At 36.9% G+C, this 21,166-nt stretch overlaps 2 protein-coding genes across 3 annotated transcripts; both read right to left on the bottom strand.

Moving 5' to 3' along the window:
- Window positions 1–2,036: 2,036 nt before the first annotated feature.
- LOC144667415 (G-protein coupled receptor 161-like) lies at window positions 2,037–5,088 on the bottom strand. Its single transcript, XM_078528811.1, has 2 exons — window positions 4,959–5,088; window positions 2,037–3,869 (listed from the first exon to the last, which is right to left on the bottom strand). The coding sequence occupies exon 2, from the start codon at window positions 3,612–3,614 to the stop codon at window positions 2,583–2,585; it is 1,032 nt and encodes a 343-aa protein (XP_078384937.1). The 5' UTR covers window positions 3,615–3,869; window positions 4,959–5,088; the 3' UTR covers window positions 2,037–2,582.
- A 5,612-nt stretch (window positions 5,089–10,700) lies between these two features.
- Window positions 10,701–21,083, bottom strand: LOC144667156 (ras-related protein Rap-1A). 2 transcript variants are annotated; one of them, XM_078528551.1, is made up of 7 exons: window positions 20,954–21,083; window positions 20,722–20,805; window positions 20,471–20,539; window positions 20,310–20,366; window positions 17,144–17,284; window positions 16,294–16,391; window positions 10,701–11,931 (listed from the first exon to the last, which is right to left on the bottom strand). In XM_078528551.1, the coding sequence occupies exons 2-7, from the start codon at window positions 20,776–20,778 to the stop codon at window positions 11,793–11,795; spliced, it is 561 nt and encodes a 186-aa protein (XP_078384677.1). In that variant the 5' UTR covers window positions 20,779–20,805; window positions 20,954–21,083; the 3' UTR covers window positions 10,701–11,792. The 2 variants fall into 2 exon arrangements, with proteins under 2 accessions (XP_078384677.1, XP_078384676.1); XM_078528550.1 differs by lacking the exon at window positions 10,701–11,931 and adding an exon at window positions 14,540–15,057 and having other exon boundaries at window positions 20,954–21,081.
- Between the last annotated feature and the right edge of the window lie 83 nt (window positions 21,084–21,166).

Genomic DNA, 21,166 nt, shown 5'->3' with positions numbered 1-21,166 from the left:
ATCTAATGCGACGTGTTCGCGACAAGAAATATCAACAAAACTCCTGTTGCACGAATTGAGGACAGGTCTTTCTCTGGTAACCCTAAAAATTTGTAACTGATAGCAAACGCTAGGGAAAGAACTGATGAAAATTTTCCTATTTTGTTGTATTTGCGGTGTCAAACGCGAGCAGGGCAAGCCTTACTCCATCTTGAAAAAGTATGTCAACTGTTTTTATACGTGAAAGATCATCGAAGTTCTGTATGCAAGTTAGTAGCTGCGAAAGGGAAGCCTGAAAAAATTCCCGTTCAAGCCTGAATTATTTTCAGGCTTTCTTTTTGCAACTTCTAAGTTGTATAAAGTTTAATCATCACGATGTTTAACAAACATTAAGGAAGATTTACCATATTTGCAACTTGTAAAATTACCCTTAATTCAAAGGAAATTTCAAAGATGGCGGAACGAAAAGAAATCAACCTGAAGGATGTCTAGGGCTGTGTTCACAGTTGGTGCCTAGGCATGATGCCCGAGTACGATTCTCACTGGGCACTAGTGTGAACAAACTATTTTTTCAAGTACCCACGCCATAATTCACAAGGTTTCGATCTTGTACTCTGGCATTAAAGGGTACTAGGTCACTTTGTCTTTCTGTGTCTGAACACGATGCTATCTTTTGCCGGTACTCAAAGGTACCAGTCCTCGGGCACTAAATGAAGAACACGGCTTAAGATTGGGGAACATCGAGAGGAATTACACACGACTTAAACTTCAAAATGTAATGTAAGGCTTATTTTTTCAAGATTTGCTTTTGGTGGGGTAGCTCCTTCATTCAACTCAAATTCTAGTGATAATTTTGGAGCTAAGTTGCTAAATTCTGATTGGCCAAAACAGACAGAGCTGGAAAAGTTACTTAATCCTGATTGGGTGACAAGCGCGCTGTTTACTGCACGTAGTTTGCCTTAAATCGATTTGGAATCTGAGTGCTAATTTTAGGTCGCAATTATTTCGTTAGGAATAAGTTGATTCTATTTGCATGGCACTTAATGACGAAAGTAAGCCGGGGTCAAGGTTAAGTAGAAAAATTTCGTATTTTTTTTCGGAAACGTTGCTTTCCGATGCAAACTTCTTACGTGGTAGGAAGGTTCGAAACAGGCGAACATGAATTTAGCTGTGATTGCGAAACAAATTCCAGTGAATTTTTAATCGCTATGTCAAACACTTAATATTTTCTACAAACAACTTTTTCTTCGTGCTCTGAGTAACTATGCAACAGACTGATTGTGCGGTCAGTTCAGTTATAATTGAATATTTCTAACATTAACGCCAGGCAGTAAGAAATTGTCAAAACTTTAGTCCTCTCTGTTGGAAACAACCACAAATTGGATGCATCCAGCCACAAAACGATATATTAATCCGTTGATTAAAGGTTCGAGAACATTCGTGGAAAATTGCAAGTGCCCAGGACGCAATTAGTGCAGTTAGCGCATATGTTCAAAGCTTTGAACCTACATCTAAAATTGATCTCTAATTCACACCACAACACATTTGCGATTACTCGTTCTAATAATTGGCGCGTGATTACTTGTTCCATAAATCTTGAAATGGACGACTGTTTACACTCGCCGTCTTTCTGTGACACTTTGTTGGTTTTAAAATTAAAATGTCAAAGACACAATTCATATATACTCTAGGTATCTTGTTAAAGATTTCAACCTTAAGAAAAAAAAATGAAAAAAATCAACCTCGGAATTTCTTTCTTCTGTCAATTCACCCAGAGTTGGAGTAGCTAATGCGAAAAAAGACAAGTGGTTTCTGATTTAATAGGAATATACAATCGTCTCAAGAATACAATTTATTCGCTTTTTTCTTAAAACAAATCTTGACCAGCTGTTTGGGTTTTTTTCAGACTAAAAGGCGGAATTCTCAACTTAGAAAACCTCACACAGGTTGAGATCTCCAGTCTAAATAATGTAATTTTCATTATTTTTTATCTATTTTTTCAGGATTTCAGCAGTAAGCTATTGGCCATTTAAAAAAAATATAAAAAATAACACAAATGTGAAAACTTCGTAATTTCTAATTGCCATTGATTCCAGTAGGAAACTAGAAAATTCAAATATTTATAAACATGACTTTCTCGGTAATAATAATCGCATTTCCTATTTTTACATAATATGCATATTTTGAAGACTTTTTCCCGCATCTGCGAGCAGACAAGCTTTTAATTTTTCCATAATAACAATACTCTGAAAAAGTGGATTTTCTACCCTTTCAAAAGAGAAAATTCGAAGATTGTGAATACAAGAATAAGATTTAATAAATTATAGTTGTATTGAGAAATCATACTTACAAACATACAAAGAATCGAGAGTAATCCAGCTAGATGTTATCCCTATAATGTTAATAGAATTATTTCCTATCGCAGGCTGTTTTTTGTTTATCAGTAATGTTCATGCTAATCAGTAAAATTTACAGAAAAATATACACTTTCTTCTCCGTCAGGTACCAGATGTGTTGGCGTCTTTACCGTTTCCATTTGCTAACTAGTTCGACGCAGTAAACGAAAATTATAAAAAAAAACCAACGCGTTCTGAAATTTCGGTTCACTGTTCCTCGATTTCTGTCGATGAATTTCGCTTGGAAACATAATTGTCCGTGAGCGTCCTTAAGTAGTCGACGATATCTTTCGGCTCTTCCTCTTCATCTCTTTTCCTAAAACATTTCCGCAGAATCAGAAAAACCTCTTTGCGAAGTTTTCGATTCAAAAGGACATAAACCATTGAATCAAATAATGGACCCAGAAACAGCATGAAAGAAACAATTGTTTCTGTTAGCGCAGAGAAATATCCTTCGCCGGCAAAACTGGTTATGATGTTGAAAATCGTAAGCGGACCCCTTGAGATCATAAACGATCCGATGATTAATGTTAAAGTACAGTTTGCTTTCAAACTTTGAAAGTTATTGTTTGTTTGCGCCACCGAGGTGAATTCGCCGTTCTGTAAAACCTGGATCTGAATATTCCCTGGCCTAACCTGGCGCGCGCTTTTTCGCGCAGTTTGTAAACTTTTAAAGTACATTAAACACATTGTGAAGAACGTTAGAAGAAAACTCTCCATGGCGATGAAATAATAGTAAATAAAGTACGAGCCTTTCAGATCCCAGCGGAATCCGCAGCCATTTTTCGCAGGAACGTAGTTATATTTGAGTCCTTCCAGTCCAAATAGAGGAAATGCGGCCCAAAACGCTGAGTGAAACCAGTTGAAAATCGAAGCGAAAAGGACATGTCTTGATGTAACATTTGCAGCATGGCTCATCGGGTTGGATAACGAAAAAAATCTGTCCACTGAAATAACTGAAATGAATGTAGCAGATGAAATTGAGAGGAAAATGGTTAAAAATCCTTGAAACTGACAAAATCCGTCGCCAAACTGCCAGGACTCTTGCGAGAAAGTGACAATCGAAAAAGGAATAACCAACGCTGACATAAAAAGCTGTGTCGATGTTAAACCAACGAGGAATAAATTGCTGACTGTTCGCATGTAAGTTCTTGGTAAAATGATGCATAGAACAGCGAAGTTACTCAGCGCCGCGATCATGTCAATAATTGAGAAGAAAACCACTGCCACCATATTCATCTTTTCTACGAATTTTTCGATATTCACTGTTGTCGATCGCGCAGATTTTAGAATATATTTTTCCCAGTTATTTGTGCTTTATGATTACACACACGCTTTCCCTGACTATTTTCGTCGCCTTTGCGTCATCCGCCAACCTCATAAGAGCCGATGAATTTGATTGAGGTGTTCGACAAACACTTGGGAAAATTCGATCAAATCCCCAGCTTGACTGCTCGGCTTGTACTGGGAGCTCCACTCTATGTCATGTATTGTCTGAAATCGCACAGATAGATTTTAAAGTTAAAGTCTCATATCTAACTTCTGATAATTTTTTTTTGGTCATTTAACGCAAAGCTGGTAACCATTTGCGCATGCGTGGGAATTCTTCAACTGCAAAGCTCATAATCATGATGATGTTTGATTATCGTACACAGTTTTTTTTTACGAAAAACTGAATTGCAAATTTATTTACAAGAAGTTTCAAAATTCAATTTCGCGCAATATTGTTCTGTTTGCTTTCATGTCATGTAGATATGCCAAAAAAGGCTATTTGTTTGCTTTTCAAACCGTTTCAAAATAACTCGGGTGGTCTGTGGACAACCCAGCGAACAGAATAAGTGCTTATGTAGAATATTAATAGAATTGCTCTCCGATTTCCGGACAGGAAAAAATAAATGAGTAATTACAGTGTGGTGTAGTTAGTTTGGTGCATAAAAAAACGTTTCGCACTAAAAAAAAAAATTGAGCCTTAAAACTAAAAGAGGATTTTCCGATGTGTCGAATTTTCATTAAATTTTATGAGGTTCTAAATGCTCCAACGACGCCACTATATGAAAGTTTGCGCGCGTTTACGACGCAGACCAACTGGAAAATGCTCATTATGGTTTTCATTTTCCAAGTTGGGTTTCCTTAATCATTCAAACTTGAGATTGCAAAAATTCCGCATGAGTTTTAGTGTAAGTTAACCGCAGCCAAATTACACATTTCCGCCCAACTAACTCTGTAAACAGTTTGAAATCAAACAGAATAATTTGCGGCATGACGCATTTTACCTACGTATCCGCTGATAAAATACATGGCATGACATTTTCCTCGGTACATTGTGTACACTTTCCATTTATTATGAAACCGAAATATTCCCTGCATGTTCTACATGACATGTACAACTACTAAAATAATCTCGAACTTTCGTCTCTTTCTCGATTTCAAAATTGGTGGGTGTATTTTAAATTTTTGGCGCGCGCAGTATTTGCCGACAAAAGGAGAGCAGTATTTTGTCTAAGTTATCTGATTACATTTCTATTTGCATTCAATGTAAAAATATCAAAAAGAAACAGTAAAAGTGGTCTTAAATATACCAACCTGAAATCGCGCCTCTTCAGCTAAAAAACCCACTGTAAAGCTTGTGATATCAGCAGGCACGCCTTTTGTCAGCCGGTAATACAGCAGCAAATGATCTGCTTTTTTACTAACTCTCAATGTATTATATAGCATGTCAGGTGATTTTTTGTTTCTGAGGACAAAAACGCATTACTTTTATGAGGTTTTCCGTACCATCTGCCGACATTCACGTATTATAATTGACAAGATGTCCTCAGTTGTCAAATTAACTTTTGTAAAATTGGTGCTTTTTCTTTCTGGGTTTTTATGAACTAAAACATTAAGATTCTTAGTATAATGGTTTTTAATTTTTTTTATTCTATTTTTGGTCAAATAGAAAATTGTGCAAAATACGATGTTTCGAGAAAAATCTAATTTACAGATAACAAAGAAATAAATTTTATATATTAATTCAAGTTATAAAAACTGGTGATGAAGGAACTGTCTGCTTACCTGTTAAATAAAAAAATTCGGGCTATGAGCCGTCGGCTTTGTTGAGTTTTTTTTTGTGATGTCTTGCACGGGCACTTAACTGTCATATGAAAAATATTTTCTACAAGTGAGCTATAAATAGATAGTGTTGTAAACTCATTTCCTTTGACAAATTCACCATTAGAGGTCCAAACAAATGGTAATATTTAGCTTGGGTAGAGTTAAGCAACTGAAAATCTTAGTTATAATTCTTGGATTTCAGTTGTGTGATACAATTTGTACTACAAAGATTTTTAAGTTTACTACTTTGACAAGCCGTTTTTCTTTTTTTGGCAGTAATTATATTTTTAGAAAAATTAGCATGTCGTTTTGTTGAGCAATTACGTTTCTTTGTGTTAAATTATTTTTTCCTGCTCTAATTTTGGCTCGTTACAGGCAATTTGCCAGTTTCATTGTAAATTACTACTTGTGGATGGCTTGCATTCAGAGAAGTCATTTAGAGTCTTTCCTTAGCATTAGGCACTGAAAAGGTATGAATATCGTGTACTTAAACAAAAAAAAAGATGTCTAAGAGCGTGGATAGTACTGAACAAAAGAGGGATGTGTAATTTGAAACCTGGAAAAATAACTAAGCAGTTACTATGGAAAGAGGAGGAGGAGTTTATTTGATAGTGATGGTCATAAAACTAAAAATAGATTAGACAACGGGAAATGTGACAAAAAACTGAAAACAGCAACAGAAAGCGCGCGAAAAGAGGCGCGTACACGAGCAGGGGCGGATCCAGGGGGGTGGATTGGGTGGCTAGCCACCCCCCTTGATCCACCAGTAAAAATGAAAAAAACATATTAAAATGAAAAAAGGACAATGTCCATCCACCTTTCATAGTCGGCGGCCGTTCAAAGTTAGAAGGCCATTTTCCAAAATAGGAGATTTTCGACAGCCTGTTTTACGAACTTCTGGCTTAATGTAACAAAACATGTGTATAATTTTAAAAAAATTAGATTCCTTTTAACTTTCAAGAGTTGTTTTAGCCTTTCTGGAATGATTTTCTTCTCCATTTACTTCTTTTTTTAGCGAGTTCTCGTACCGTTTTTTCCTCCATTCACACAGCAGTCGCAATTGTCCCCAGGCCACTTTGCCAAGGGCTAAAAATTTTCACGCATGTGGGTGAGCAACAAAACGCATATCTGTTCTTTCCTGTAGTTCCTGGCTTGTCAACTTTAAATCATCACTGTTCATTTCTAGAACTAAATTATCAAGGAAACAGTGGTTTAAACAATGACAGCTGTATATAAAGCTGCTCAGAATCGCGGAATTCACGTCTCTCCGTCTCAATTCGAGGGGGCATGCCCCCGACCCCCCTAGGGAGATGGAGCCTTCGGCCCCATTAAATATGGGCCTCAGACCCAAAATATCTGCACTCCCACTTTCAAAAAACTGCCTAAAAGCCCGAACCCCCCCCCCCCCTATAAAAAACAAACTGGGGCTTGAACAATATAGTAAACAAAAATTTTAGTAAAAAACAGCCACCCCCTGAAAAATCCTGGATCCGCCCCTGACGAAGTCTTGCACGTTGATTGGTTGAAAAGGTAGCCTCTGCGCTCTGATAGGTTAGAAAATGAGTCACGTGTTACAAGAGCTTATCACGGCGATTAGCAGCCACAAGACCACCAAATAAAACAAAAGTAGCGTCGAAGGTGATTGAAAAAGCGCGCTAATAAAGACTACTTTACGCAGATCCGTCTTTGCGCTCACCGTGTAACGAGAGCCTCCGCTTTGTTGTCCAAAATAAGAAAAAGAAAGCGCACGTTGATATGATGATACAAAGTTATATTGGGCAAAAACAATATATTTCTTCGTGGACTCGAAATAAGATAATTTTAATTTATCAAACATCCTCTCTCTCTCTCGCACGTCCCCGCGATAGCGTTACCAGGGCTTGGGCTGGTATTAAAGACTGTCTTAGTGAAGGCAAAATTACCAAAACGTTGGAAAATTGCAAGATAATCACGTAAGAACCCCTGAAACGCTACTAGTAAGCATGCACTGAACAGGTATTCAAGATTGTCTGGGAACAGGGGGGGGGGGTAAATTTTTTTTTAAAAAAAAAGAGAAAAAATTTTTTTGTATTGATCAAGACTTCAAATTAAGTGAAGTGAATAGAATACTCAGTAGAAGGGACGAACGGGGATATTAGTTATTATGTACCTCTCCAGCAAAAAGTATTACTTCCGGCCCTCCTACTCAGAAAATAACTGATGTAATCTTTTTTCACTGTGCAATAACTTCACGAGTTATTGCTACTTCAACATCGAGGTCTTTACAAGTGTTTTGATAATTATTTTTGGTTCCCTTTAATTGAAAACACTTAGCTTTGCGCTTATTAACTGATGTTTTTTTTTTGTTTTCAATTTTTATGGAACATTTGTTTTTTTTGCCAAATGACTCAGTTAGCCCCAAATTGAAATAGATTTTAGTGTTGTTCTTCTAAAATAACGTTGGAGACTGTTAGCATTGAAAATGGAGAACATAGGCATGCACCAATTTTTCTTCTCACACGAGATGCCTCGCGCGACCCCACGCGCGCCATTTTACAGAGAGCAGTCCCACGTGTGTGTCAGCTTTCCCGGACTGACCTTAGTTGGTCCGGAAAAAGGGACCAGCCTAGCTGGCTAGGGCGGATGTCTCACTATCTTACATCCGTTTAACTCATGCTGTTCTAATTTTAAACTAGCCTGAAGGAAAACCTAGTAGTTTGGAGTATGTATTCTTGTTACGACCGAAGTACTCCTCGGATGTCAGGTTAAAATCATAATTCCTCTGAATCTTCAGACTGCGCAATATGCTGTGTTTTCACACCAGTCCCTACTTGTTTCTCAGTCGTTTTTTAGGTCATTGCCTTGCGCGATGACGCAAAAAACGGCTTCTTCAGACCTTCTACACGCGTGCAAAAATCGGAAATGGACCAGTTAAAAGGAATGATTCCTTCATGAGTTGGTCTTAGATCTCGTTTGTAGGCCACACCTTTTTTCAATTCTTTTTTTTTAAAGAAATTTGCCTGATTGGTCAGTTCTAATGATGACAAGGACTTGCACTGTCTAGATTTTTCTAGTTCATGTATCCTACCCAAAATGCCTGGAAGCCTTATTGCCAGGACGTATGCCACGTGACGCCACACGTGACCTGAAAGTGGAACTGGAACGAGAAACCTGGAGAAACTGGAACTAAACGGTCCACATTCGCCCGATAGACGCCCACAGAAAAAGATGAAGTGTTGTCTTCAACGCTTTCGAAGTCCGTTTACATTTCAACTGGCAAGTATAACTTTATTGTTGATTACGAGGATTTCTTTATTGTCTTCCCTTCAAATATTTTCATTTCAGATTCATAGCAGGTTCATGCAGGATATATGTATCTACATTTGTTACATGACACCAATTCTAAGCAGCCATCTTTTGTTTATGCAAGTTTTATGTTTACTGTAATTTCTAATGACAAATTAATTCACATGTTAAACATAAAAGTGCTAGCGCATGGTAAAATATAAGAATATTATAAATGACAATTATGAGTAAATTAAATAATTCTATATAAAATAAAATTGGTTCATTTCTTATTATACTTTTTGACAAAGAAAGTTTTGGACAAAGAACACCTTCTTTAATCATGTTTAATCATCATATCGTAGCAAAACTTTATACAAAATAAAAATACTATCAGAATTTGTTCTATCGCACTTGAATATTAAAGACTTGATAATCTAAAGGAGCACTCTCACTTGCTGCTACTCAAAACTGTAACTTTTACATGTAAAGCTCTTCATCAACATAAAAATTCTCTATACTGTCCTACATACATTCCTCAATTACCAGTTAAGAGAATTTTGTTTAAAATCAAGAAATTCTCCTTTGGTGATAAATTCCTTAGTTCTTGTGACCTTTTGTTATGATTTTGTAACACTGCGAGAAATTTAAAATTGCTATAAAAACGTATGCAATACTTCTTCCAATAATTTTGTGTGATTTCTTGAATAAATTTCATGTAAAAAATTCTCTCACACTAATTGAAAGAAATCTGCACAAAACGTCCAAAACGTTATATCAGCACTCTGAAAACCATTTCAGTTTATCCTTTTACCCCCCCCCCCCCTTAATATTTTCCCCTAATTTGTTGAGTACTGTTACTTTTCTACAAAATGAGAGCATTGTTGGGGTTCCTGTGATCCATGCACGGTTTGAAATTTACAACATATGACAGTGCCCCTTTAAGCATTTCACCATTGAAGGACCCTTAAATAAAATGACTTGTTTATTAGAGCACGCAGATGATACAACTTCGTAATTGATAACATATTCCATTTATGGTAAGAGTTCAGATTTTTTCCACGGTCTTGTTATAGGAGGGGTTATTTCTCACTCATGCCTCTGGCACCACAGCCTTTTAGCTACAATAGTTTTAATTTCCATTCAAATTCTCCCAACCAATACTATAAAAATTGTATGGAATTGAGTAAGGGGATTTTGTGTGTTGGCATTCCCATCCCCTGCAAAGCTACAACCATCAGAAATTGTTGTTACATGAAAAAGTACACAGCAAGCAGGACAACATGACACCCAGGTGACACTTACACTCCCAATAGAGTAGAAAGTTTTATTTCTCATTTTATTCAAGACAGTTCTGGAGATATTTAAAGCACCATGTTTGTTTCTCATGTAAATGACAAAAATCTAACTGGCATTTGCTGTGAATCTGCTGATTTTATTTACAGTCAACTCTCTCTTAATGGACACCTCTATAAGACGGACAGCTCTGTAAGATAAACACCTGGTGTTGGTCCTGTCCCTGCCGTTTTTCAGTCATCTAAATGTAACTAAACTCCCTATAAGACAGACACCTCTCTAAGACGGATGTTTACAGCCAGTCCTGACGGTGTCTGCTTTAGAGGGAGTATGACTGCCCCTATAGTGTTTTCTGATGTTGAATAAAGCAAAAGTAAACAAAATCTACACCAAACTGACCAAGCCATAGATTATGATGCTTGTTCTATTTATTAGAAAAACACCAAACAAACAGCAATATATAAATATAGTATTGTGCATATTTCCAGAAAATATCCATACCCACCCCATGGAAGGTCATTGGAAATTCCGAGGGGGGTGTGGGGGGTCTTAAAAGCCAAAATTTTTAAAGGAAAGTATGGAGCTTAACTGAAATTCCACAGGGGGGGGGGGGGGGGGGGGGAAAAAGGGGGGGGCCACCCCCCCCCCCCCTATATTCGCTCCTCAGTGGGGAATTCAAACTGAAAAAACCTTCGAGGAAAGGGTATGGATATTATCTGGAACAACACATTTAATCTAATTAGCTTTCAATGAATTGCCTCACAGAGATATTTATAATCCAGATTTAAAAATGAGAACACATCAATAATTATTGGCTTGGAGTTTTGGCACTGGGAATGAAAGCATCAACATGAAAACACACAAAGACTTCTCAAAGTATGATTAAAAATTGAGCAATATTGATAAATTAGATGCTGTGAAACAACTAAAATGTTGTCTTCAGTTTTGTATTGAGGGCCGTCTGAAAACCTTTGCATTGGGCGTTAGCTTAGATTTAGTTATTATCAATAATATTTTGTCTTTCTTGTGATAGACAGTCACTGTCATTTCATTTCTGTGACAGAAAATGTAGTCTTGCTCATTGTATTTCCTTTATAGTATATAGTTTAAACTCAGGAGTATTAGTAGTTTGTATAGTGTGATCAACAGTCACTGGTCGATCACACTTTACAGATAACAGTATTTCTATTAAACAGCAGAATTTTAGCTCTACTCAACTTATTCAACATGATTTTTCAACTTTTCTTATTTTACAAATTCTTAGACCTGATGTCATAAAACAAACAAATGAATCGCATAACTTCCAAAATATCTCAAATGCTGTACAAAGGAAAACCACAAATAAAAACTGTATAGTGTGGCATGAGCTGAAAATGTACTGATCTTCATTCCAAAATTTATTCTTCCAAAAACTTCATCTTCTAATTGCTGTTAAGAATGACACTCAAACAAAGGTTTACAGTTCCCTTATTAATTAATATACAACATAAAAAATTACATGATGACTAAAATGCTATATTAAAAATAATTATAAGTCCCTGATAGGTCCTACAAACTACTCTGCAAAACAATCAGGAAGTCTGTATATTAATTCTACCACTTCTGAGCTAGTTAACTCTGCAATCTTTCTCTTGTTCTCTGCCAGCAGTGCTCACAAATAATTTACAAACAATTTTTGATGTTCTGTCCTTGAATGAAGACAATATTCAGGCACAAACATCTGAAGCGCATCAGTCTTTTACTTAAAACGTTCTTGTGGCAATGCTACAAGAGCACACATTTACCGCCCTTTCTCCGTTTCTTTTTCTTCGCTTCTGGCGTTTTTCTGTTTATTTGTCTGACCAAGTCGTAAAAGATTTCATTGACGTTGATCTTTGATTTTGCAGATGTCTCCAGGAAGGCACTGAAATAAAGCATTACCCAGTCATTAGACAAACTTGAAACAAAGCCTTGTCAACCATAATCCCGATTTTCAAGCCCTTGATTTCTCCTACCTCCCAACAACTTGAACATAAAGTCCTTTTCCTTGGATTTCATTTGCTTCACCCTCACTCCTCTGCAGAGGCCTCTTTCGTGTTTCATACAGGCTGGAAAATGGGGAGCACTTAGCCCTTACCGTCGTCTCCCGCGTTCCCCTTATTTTTCAATTTTCGTGTTTTTCCCCCACTGAAAGAGCCTCTGCAAAGGAGAGAGTGCTTCACCCATTCAAACACCACAACTTCACTCCCAATTTCTTTGAACACCTTATTAATTTCTCCAACACATCTTTTCATTTTCCCTTGGAAGGGCGGTTTGAGAAATCAGCATTCCATTATGCTCTGAAACATTATTACAAACTACTTATTAACCGAGAGTGAGGTCATTACAGGGGAATCTCAGACCGAGACCTTGATGTATTGACCGAGCGACAGCGAGGTCAATACATCAAGGTCGAGGTCTGAGATTCCCCTGTAATGACCGAACGGACGAGGTTAATAAGTTATTTATTATATGGCCTTTAAGAACTATTCAAAAAAGAGTATAATCAAGGGAAAAAACACTGGAGGTAAAACTCCTCTCTGTGGCTCTCTTCGTCGCTCATACTAAAGAAGTATCGGTATGCTTGCATTTTTCTTTCAGTTATTGAAAAGATAGTTATATTTTGTCGGCATTTTTTGTTGTTTTTGCCCCCTCGCTAGTAGCTTTTACTCACAACTCAAAAAACCGTCGAGCCAAGAAAAAATTTCATAATGCCCGGTCATTACAAGAAAATAATGCCCGCTCAGCAGCCAATCAGAGCGCGCGTACTATTGTAGCCATATAATAAAAACTTAGATTGGTTTACAATGTATATATATACATATCAATGGAATGGAAAATCAAATTTCATCACCTATAAACTAGAAACACAGGTCTGTAATGCGTGCAGAGAGCAAGATCATAATTTTGGATAAAAAGAAATGGTAACAACACCCTTTGTAACACTGCCAAGAATAATTATTACAGATTACACTCCCAAAAAATAACCATGTAAAATTTATTGTTGAAAAAAAACTCAAAACATCTTGTTTAATTGTGTATTACTACCGTATGCCGATGAATTTTGATGCTTGTCATGTACAAGATGTGCTGTTTATTGTGCCTCAAGATGATAGCTTGTTTTTCTGTTTGTTGCATGATATAGTCACTTTGTTGTGGATTGCAATATTTTCATCACTTACTGCTGCTTGTCATCAGGCGATGGGGTCAACATGATGTATATCACAATTTGTCTCACAGTGGTTGAGGTGACTGGAACATTTAGAACCTCTGATACAACTCGAAGACCATTTCCCCAAAGGTCTACTTCAATCAGCAGTTTGTTCCTTGAGTACAGGTGTCCATTCTAACTTGGGAGAATGCAATTTCATTGTCCCTATTTATGGCCTTTTAAACTCTACATGAATGGGTGTGTATGACTAGAGTTTTAGGCCAACGTGGATAGTAAACCTTAGCCAGAGAGGAGGGAGTTTAGGTAAGTGACCTTGGACCATCTGACAATTAGGCTAGGGGTAAGCCTTAATCCCATGCCAGAGCACAGGAAAACTGCTCTCATTAGAATGTGTTGAGCTGGTAGCAGCATCACGTTTATCTCAGCAGCAGCATCAGGTCAGCCTTGAAAACTATTAACAGTGCATATACCTTACTGTGAGAGGTGGAAAAAACCTATATATACATTTATATAGAGAAAAGCTGCATTAGAATTCAATCACAAAACCCAATTCTTTTTTTCCCTTGATGTTGGCGTCACTCTTTTTCTTTTTCCGACAGGGGATAAGGAAACCTGTTAATACAAGAACCAATGACCACATTTCTTTTTCCTAGAGACAACTGATGGATTCCTGATGAGGTGTTTTGCTCAGTTTTACACAGTCTTTTACTGACATGGGAATAACATGCTGGCTGCTAGGCTCTGGCACTCCTCAGTTTATGGCAGAGCTTTCTATGAATGCTGGTGGAGTGGCAGCCGTCTGATATCCCTTGTTGAGAGGCAGGATCATGTTGTATTTCTAAACTTCCATGGTTAACTGGATGGTAGGGTGTCGACTGTAGAATTGTAGTAAGAAACTGACATCATCTTAACTCAAGATAATAAAAGTGTTATCTGCGTATATAGTGCTTTCAGATCTTTGACCTGTTGTACAAGATTAGAATGATGCTGCAGCCTCACGGTTCCTCAGACTCCTTCTCGAGGAAGTCAGCAAATTAACCCCAGCTGAGGCTAAGCTGACCATGCATGGCTGTTCCAGATTGTCATTCATAGATTGATCTATTGTACTGGAATTATGTGGATCTCAAGAGGTCCACAATGCACATGCAATGTGCTTTAATTTTAACTTTTCTAATATATTTAAAAAATTATTCTTGAAATATGTTATGAATGAATTGCACATGTATGCCTGAATACTGTAAACGATGTGCCAACATAGGAGCACACACAGAACTGAATCAGACAGTGTGGAGTATATGAGCTAAAACGTTTTTTTTTGAAGTTCATTTCACATTTTAATCTCTAAAACTACGGCAAACTGCTGTTATGAATGACACTCACACAAAGGTCTACAGTTATCTTATTATAAATAAACATACAACATAAAAAAATCACTTAATGTGTAAAACTAATAATAAAAAATAATAAGTCCTTGATGTGTCCTACAAATTACTCTGCAAAACAGCAAGCAATTCTGCTAATTTTTCCCCTTTTGAGCTAGCTAACTCTATGATCTCTCTCTCTTGTTCTCTGCCAGCAGTGCTCAAGTAATTTACAAACATTGTTTTTTTGATGTTCTGTCCTTGAATGATAACAACATTCAGGCACAAACATCTGAAGCGTATCAGTCTTTTACTTAAAATGTTCTTGTGGTATCATTACAAGAGAACACATGAGCAACAACCACCGCCGTTTTTCGGATGCTTTGTATCTGGTGCTTTTCTGTTTATTTGTCTGACCAAGTCGTAAAAGATTTCATTGACGTTGATCTTTGATTTCGCTGATGTTTCCAAGAAAGCACTGAAATAAAGTATCACCCAATGATTAGAAAAGTCATCAAAGGGTAACAGGCAGTAAACATTAAAAAAAAAAAAACGGTAGGAACCCTTGAAATCATCTCATTTGAATCAGCTAAAAATTTGATTTTCCATTCCATTTGTTGACACAATGTAAACTATATAGTCTCACATGTAAGTTTGTACATTTTATCTAAACAATGGCACATGGATTATTCTGTGGGTATTTGAATTATTTTGATTTTGGCCACAATTCAGTCAGACTCTTAATAAAACTGCCATGAATCACACATTAGATACCCAGGACATTATTTAAATATCACTACTGGCCCATTGCTCATGACAAATCAATACCACAACCTAAATACCATAACCATTACGGACCATACATGTTTGATTACCGTTACGCAATTAATTTAACAAATACCATTACCATGCCATAACCATACATGTATGAATACATAACCATTACTTTAACCAATACCAATACCATACAATTATTTGATTACCATTACCGTTACTTTAACCATGATAATTATCATTATCAATACTATCCACGGATAACCAATATCACAACCTTAACCATTGCCAAAATGAATAAATCATTAATAAAACTGGTCGAAAATTTTTGGGGGCCACAAACCCAAATTACACCTAACTAATTACCATATCATAATTTTACCCATTTCACGTTGCCAGCACCATTAACATTATCACTATTACTTTTGGGTGTCCAATGCAGGGGGGGGTTTTTTTTTTTGGTTTGGTTTTTTTTTTTTTTTTTTTTTTTTTTTTTTTGTTTTTTTTTTTTTTTTTTTTTTTTTTTTTTTTTTATTTTTTTTTTTTCACCCCCCAACACACACAAAAAAAAAAAACACCAAAAATTTTTCCCCCCCCCTTTCTTCTACAAACAAGACAAGTCACATCTTTATTCCACCCCACTCACCCCCCCCCCCCCCCCCCCACACCCTTCTGAAAAAAATCTGGGTCCACCAGGCAATTTCTTAAACGCTGTTAAAATTTGTACCGTAACTCTTTGGAAAGGAAAAAATTTGCCCAGGAAAGTAAAATTGTACATGTGATCCTCTTGAACCTTGAACACTTGTGGCAAAAATTAAGAAGACTTGCAAAACTGAAGTTTCAGGTGTAACTGGGAGTGCTTTCTGATCTACAAATGCCAGGTCGAAATATATACAGGGCTAATGTAATAAAAATAAATATTACAGAAACAAAAGCTCACCAGTTACTGAATTGTTTTGCTAAATTTTGTCCTTGGTCTTTTCCCACAACTCTTTCATCTTCCAAGTCACACTTGTTCCCAACAAGAACCATTGGCACCTTTAGAATGAATTATTTTTTTAAGTTGCAACCTTGGTACATGTATGCTACTCATCCTTAATGATTTCAATACATTTCTCTTGATATAAGTTATAAGAATTTTGATGTACATCAAGACAATACAGTACCTAGATAATAGACACCCATACCGTCGCTTGCATCTAAGCATGAACACTCACCGCCGAAACATGATCTAGTTGGATGTTAAACCTCACATGATTCGTCATCAAACGTTGAAGTTTGGCAGCCAAATTGCGGAAAGATTGGATATGAAGACTTCTTCCAACGAATTGATCCTGATCTGCATTGATATACATTTCGGTTTCCCGGGGAAAAAATTTAGAGTAAAGTTTCCCCTCTACTCAGTGTTTATGATACAGCATTTTGAGCGAGAAAGTTGCCGTTATCGTCTGCTTAACTTCAATGTTTGATGACGAATTATGCCATATTTGATAACCAATAAGTTCATGTTTCTGCTGCGAGTGTTCACCCTTAGATGCAAGTGACGGTATTACTCAGGTGTTCGTATTATGTGGGCAAAAGTAACAGAAGGGTTTGAGTAACAGAAGGGTGCGTAAGTCTTAACAATAACTTAAGTTCAAAACAAATAAACAACGGCAGCGTTATCATTGTTTTTAGTGGGTCCTATAGAAAGGGGTTTCCCAAAGGTTCCAGTTTATATTTTCTTCTCATTGCTAAGCTGCTTATATTGTATTGATCATGGGAAGAGAAGTAAGCTGTTCATCACTTACATCTTCTGTGTCCTTCACTCTCAAGATTTGATCCCTCAAGTCCTGAAGGTCATTGAATGTGGACTGTGCTGTGATTGAGTACACCAACACAAACCCTTGTCCATTCTTCATGTACAAATCACGCATTGCTGTAAATTGTTCCTGCAGGGTAAAGAATAATCCTAGAATTAGAACAGGCATCAAATGTCCAACAGGCCTTCCTTAATTCTGCAAAAAGATAAAGTCTTTGTTTGAGCCTAGTGGCCCATAAGGCCGGAGCTTATCCCAGTCTCTGTAGCATTAATTAAGTGACTATGTGTAGCTCTCCTCCTTCCTGGATGGGATGCTTGTCCATTGCAGGGTTACCCCCCCCCCCTGACAGCATTAAATTCCCTGGTACATAATTATATACCTGAGTGGAGAGAGGCACTATGAGAGTCAAGTGTCTTGCCTAAGAACACAATGGAGTGACCCCAAGCAGGGCCCAAAGTCTAATGCCCTAGCCATTACGCCACCGTGCCTTCCACTTCATTCCTTTCTACAAAGCTGTAACACTTCCTAGCTACACCCATTTAAGGTCTTACGAGTTCAACTGAGAACACTGAGTTATCAGTAAGTGATTGTTTGTTAGAGTCGTTTTTCTATTAAGGGTGTTCTAGGCTGTCTCAGTGTTTTTGTTTTAGTGCAGTACCATCTAGAGGTATCTAAAGCAAATTGGTAACTTTGGTAAACTCAAAGGACAAACAAAAACAAAAAAACACCAGGGACCTTTCAAGAATTGACAAAAACAACAACCACATTCCAGAAACAAGATATAGAAGTCATGTTTCTGTTGTATTGGCTAGTTTTGACTTCATTACATCCAAAATGACAAGCTACAGGACATCAAAACAATATCTGTTGCAAGGAAATAAACTGTGCCAAACACTCAACTTCCAGTTACGATCCGCGTGTTTGGATATGAACATACTTGTTGCTTTAGGTGCCCACTAACAAAGTCCCTACACCTTCAAATAGTGTGCAAAAAGCAGAAGATTACATTTTTCAAATCCACCTCTGATGGCAAAGGAATTAATGATTATCAAATGTAAAGAAAAGACAGATTTAAATCCTTAGTGTTTGAGTATTCTTCAAAGATACTTCAGCAATTTACAGTTGTGCAGTTTGAAAACATTCTTAGAATAAAGTAAAAATTGTTTTAGAATTACATAATTTATTGCTGGTTTTATAAACAGTTTGCATATCCAGTTTACTGTACATGTTGCTTGCTTACTGCTGGTGATACAAAAAAAAAATATTTTGAGGGAGCATGGGCTCCAGCTGTGCCTGAAATAACACTGATACAATCTCAGCTTGATAGGGATACAGTGTAGGTATCAGATACTGCTAGAAGGTCAAAACAGATGGATATGTTTGGAATGTGAAAACTGGAACATGACAAACATTTATAATGTACAGACTGTAGCTATAAATTTCATTTACCAATCTAGTGATCAAATAGGGCTGCAAAATAAAATAAAATCTGGTATGGCTTTCCCAGCAGATAGGAGTCACCTACTACCAGACCAACCCAATTTCATGAAAAATTAAAAAAAAAAACTGATTAGAGATTTAAAGTAGATGATTCTTTTTTTTTTTTTTATTGCAAAACACAGAAAAAAACAACTTCAGTTCAACTCTTACATCTTCGGGACAATTACCTACATCACTTACTGGATAATTACAATACAATACTTAGATGATTCTACTTAACAGTTAGACTATGAGTCCGAGTTTTCTATTCAGAGTGAATAGTCAATAACGCATAGCCAAGTTGACTATCACTCATGGAAAACCAGAACAAGCAGTCTAACTGTTTTAGTAGACACTCTAATGGATTGTAGTCCAAAACGCCTTTACAGTATAATTTTTCATTTCAGGAGCAACTCGCAAACATTCTTGTTCTATCAGCGATTAGTAGAAACTCAGCTGTGTTCTATTGGAATCCGCGACTGATGGTCTCCCACTGTTTTCTATTCGCCGATGAAACAGTCGTGCCTCGCGTGTTCTTTAAGCGGTAAATTTTCTTGTTTTCGTCAGTGCACATGTGGTTTTGGACTGCTCCTTTGGTTTCTCTCATGCTCGCCCTCGTTTCTGGCGATAGTCAACTTGGCTGCGCCTCGTTGACTATTGCTCATAGAAGGCGTAGTCTAATTGTTAAATAGAAAAACAATGGCACATCGAATCAGAGTCACAGATTACCAATAGATACAACTGAAAGTCTACTAATTCTTTTTTCTAACAGGAGCCTAGAGCTAATAAATTTGATCATCAAGTGCCAACAAGCAAATAACAATATACGGCAAATAACAATATACGTTCATAAATTTTAGGGTGGGATGTTGAAGAAGGGAGGCTCCTTCCTGCCTGTAAACTGCCCTACAATATGCAATATTATTTGAGTCATAAACGTTCAAGTTTTATTTGCTGAGCTGGTTCCTTTGACCCTTTACAAACAGATATTTCTCTGTGGCACAAGCCCTGCCACATAATTTTTTTAGTCCTTAGAATGACCAAGTCAGTAGCAGGAAGGTCAACAGAAATGGAAAAGAAAATTTTTCATTATTGTAACAAATATTATTGCAGAATTATTCTGATGTATTCATTAATTTATTATTCAAGCTAAAAACAAAATTGAGGTAATTAGATCACAGCTTATGAATAATACACAGCAAAGATTAAGTATTTTCATTATTAATTAGTCCCCTAATTGCTTCACACGTAAATCTTCTCGTAAAACAGAAAAAACAACCAGGCTAATTATCGACCAGTAAAACCAGTAAAGAAAATTATCATTTGCTGTGTTAAAATTTCTTACAGGGAATTAAATATTCCAATTTTAAAACCTTGATGACAACTTAAAACCAAAAGTAAATAAATTCGAGATTTGTCAAAATCCAGCTTCCTCAAGCAACAATATTATACTGCGATTAAAAGAAAATTAGCAAGTTCCAATAGTTGCTGTTTGATTGCTTAACCCTGAAGAAGTGATAAAAAGTAATAGGTGAAATAGAAAGTTGTAACAACTTTGCTAGAGCGAGTTGTTCATTTGACAAGGAAATCTACATAAACATGAAGCAAGGATATACGTTTGTAATTACGTCGGATTTTTCCCACCCAACTTTCCCAAAATAGTGGTGCAACTTACCGTTCCTGCTGTGTCCAATATTTCCAACATACATTGCTGATTGTCGACTTCCACTTGCTGAGGAAACAGAGTGAGAAATCGTCACAAAATATTCCAAAGAATGTTCGAGTGAACAAAGTCGGGCGCCGGTCTCAAAGAAACTCGGAGTAATTTCGACTTACTTTTCGATACGAATCTTCGATCGTTGGGTCGTATTTCTCAACGAAAATTCCTTGCACAAACTGGACAGTCTGGGAAAGAAAACAAGCAAAACATAAAGTTTAGAAAACGATGAAATCGCAGCGAATGTTGTCAAAGTTTCAAATATTGCACAGCGTTCTTCTTTTTCCGACCATGGGAAATCAATATACACAACATCATTTTTCGTTTCACCAACTTTCAAACTAAAAGAGCTAAATTACGTTATAATTACCAAAGCACTCTTGCCAACTCCTCCAGAACCGAGAACAACGAGTTTGTATTCACGCATGTTGGTTGAGAAACTTTAGTTCGGCACCTAGAACATGAACATAAGACAAGACACCGCCATCGCATCAGCGAAACGTTGCCACACTACAACTGGCAACATTTCGCATGCCACCGCCATATCTACAGTAAACACAACGATTTGAGAAAAGAATCACTGTTTAAGGAAGTTATGTTACCTTTAAAAAGCTGTAGTTGCCTTCGATTTTTCGGTAGAAAACAATATAGACAAGCCGGGACGCTCCTTCGCTACCTCGGAGCAATACAAACGGGTGTGTACGTCACTGCCGGACGAAACTGTCTTATATAGCCTCGCTTTCAATTGGCTATTTTTGGCACTGACTGGGGTGGTATTATAAAGCACTTAGTCACCCTTGGACGGGCATGTAGTA

This window comes from Oculina patagonica, chromosome 10, assembly GCF_052425735.1.
Source record: "Oculina patagonica isolate OP01 chromosome 10, crgOcupat, whole genome shotgun sequence".
NCBI lineage: Eukaryota > Metazoa > Cnidaria > Anthozoa > Scleractinia > Oculinidae > Oculina > Oculina patagonica.
This window is presented reverse-complemented; position numbering and strand designations above follow the sequence as displayed.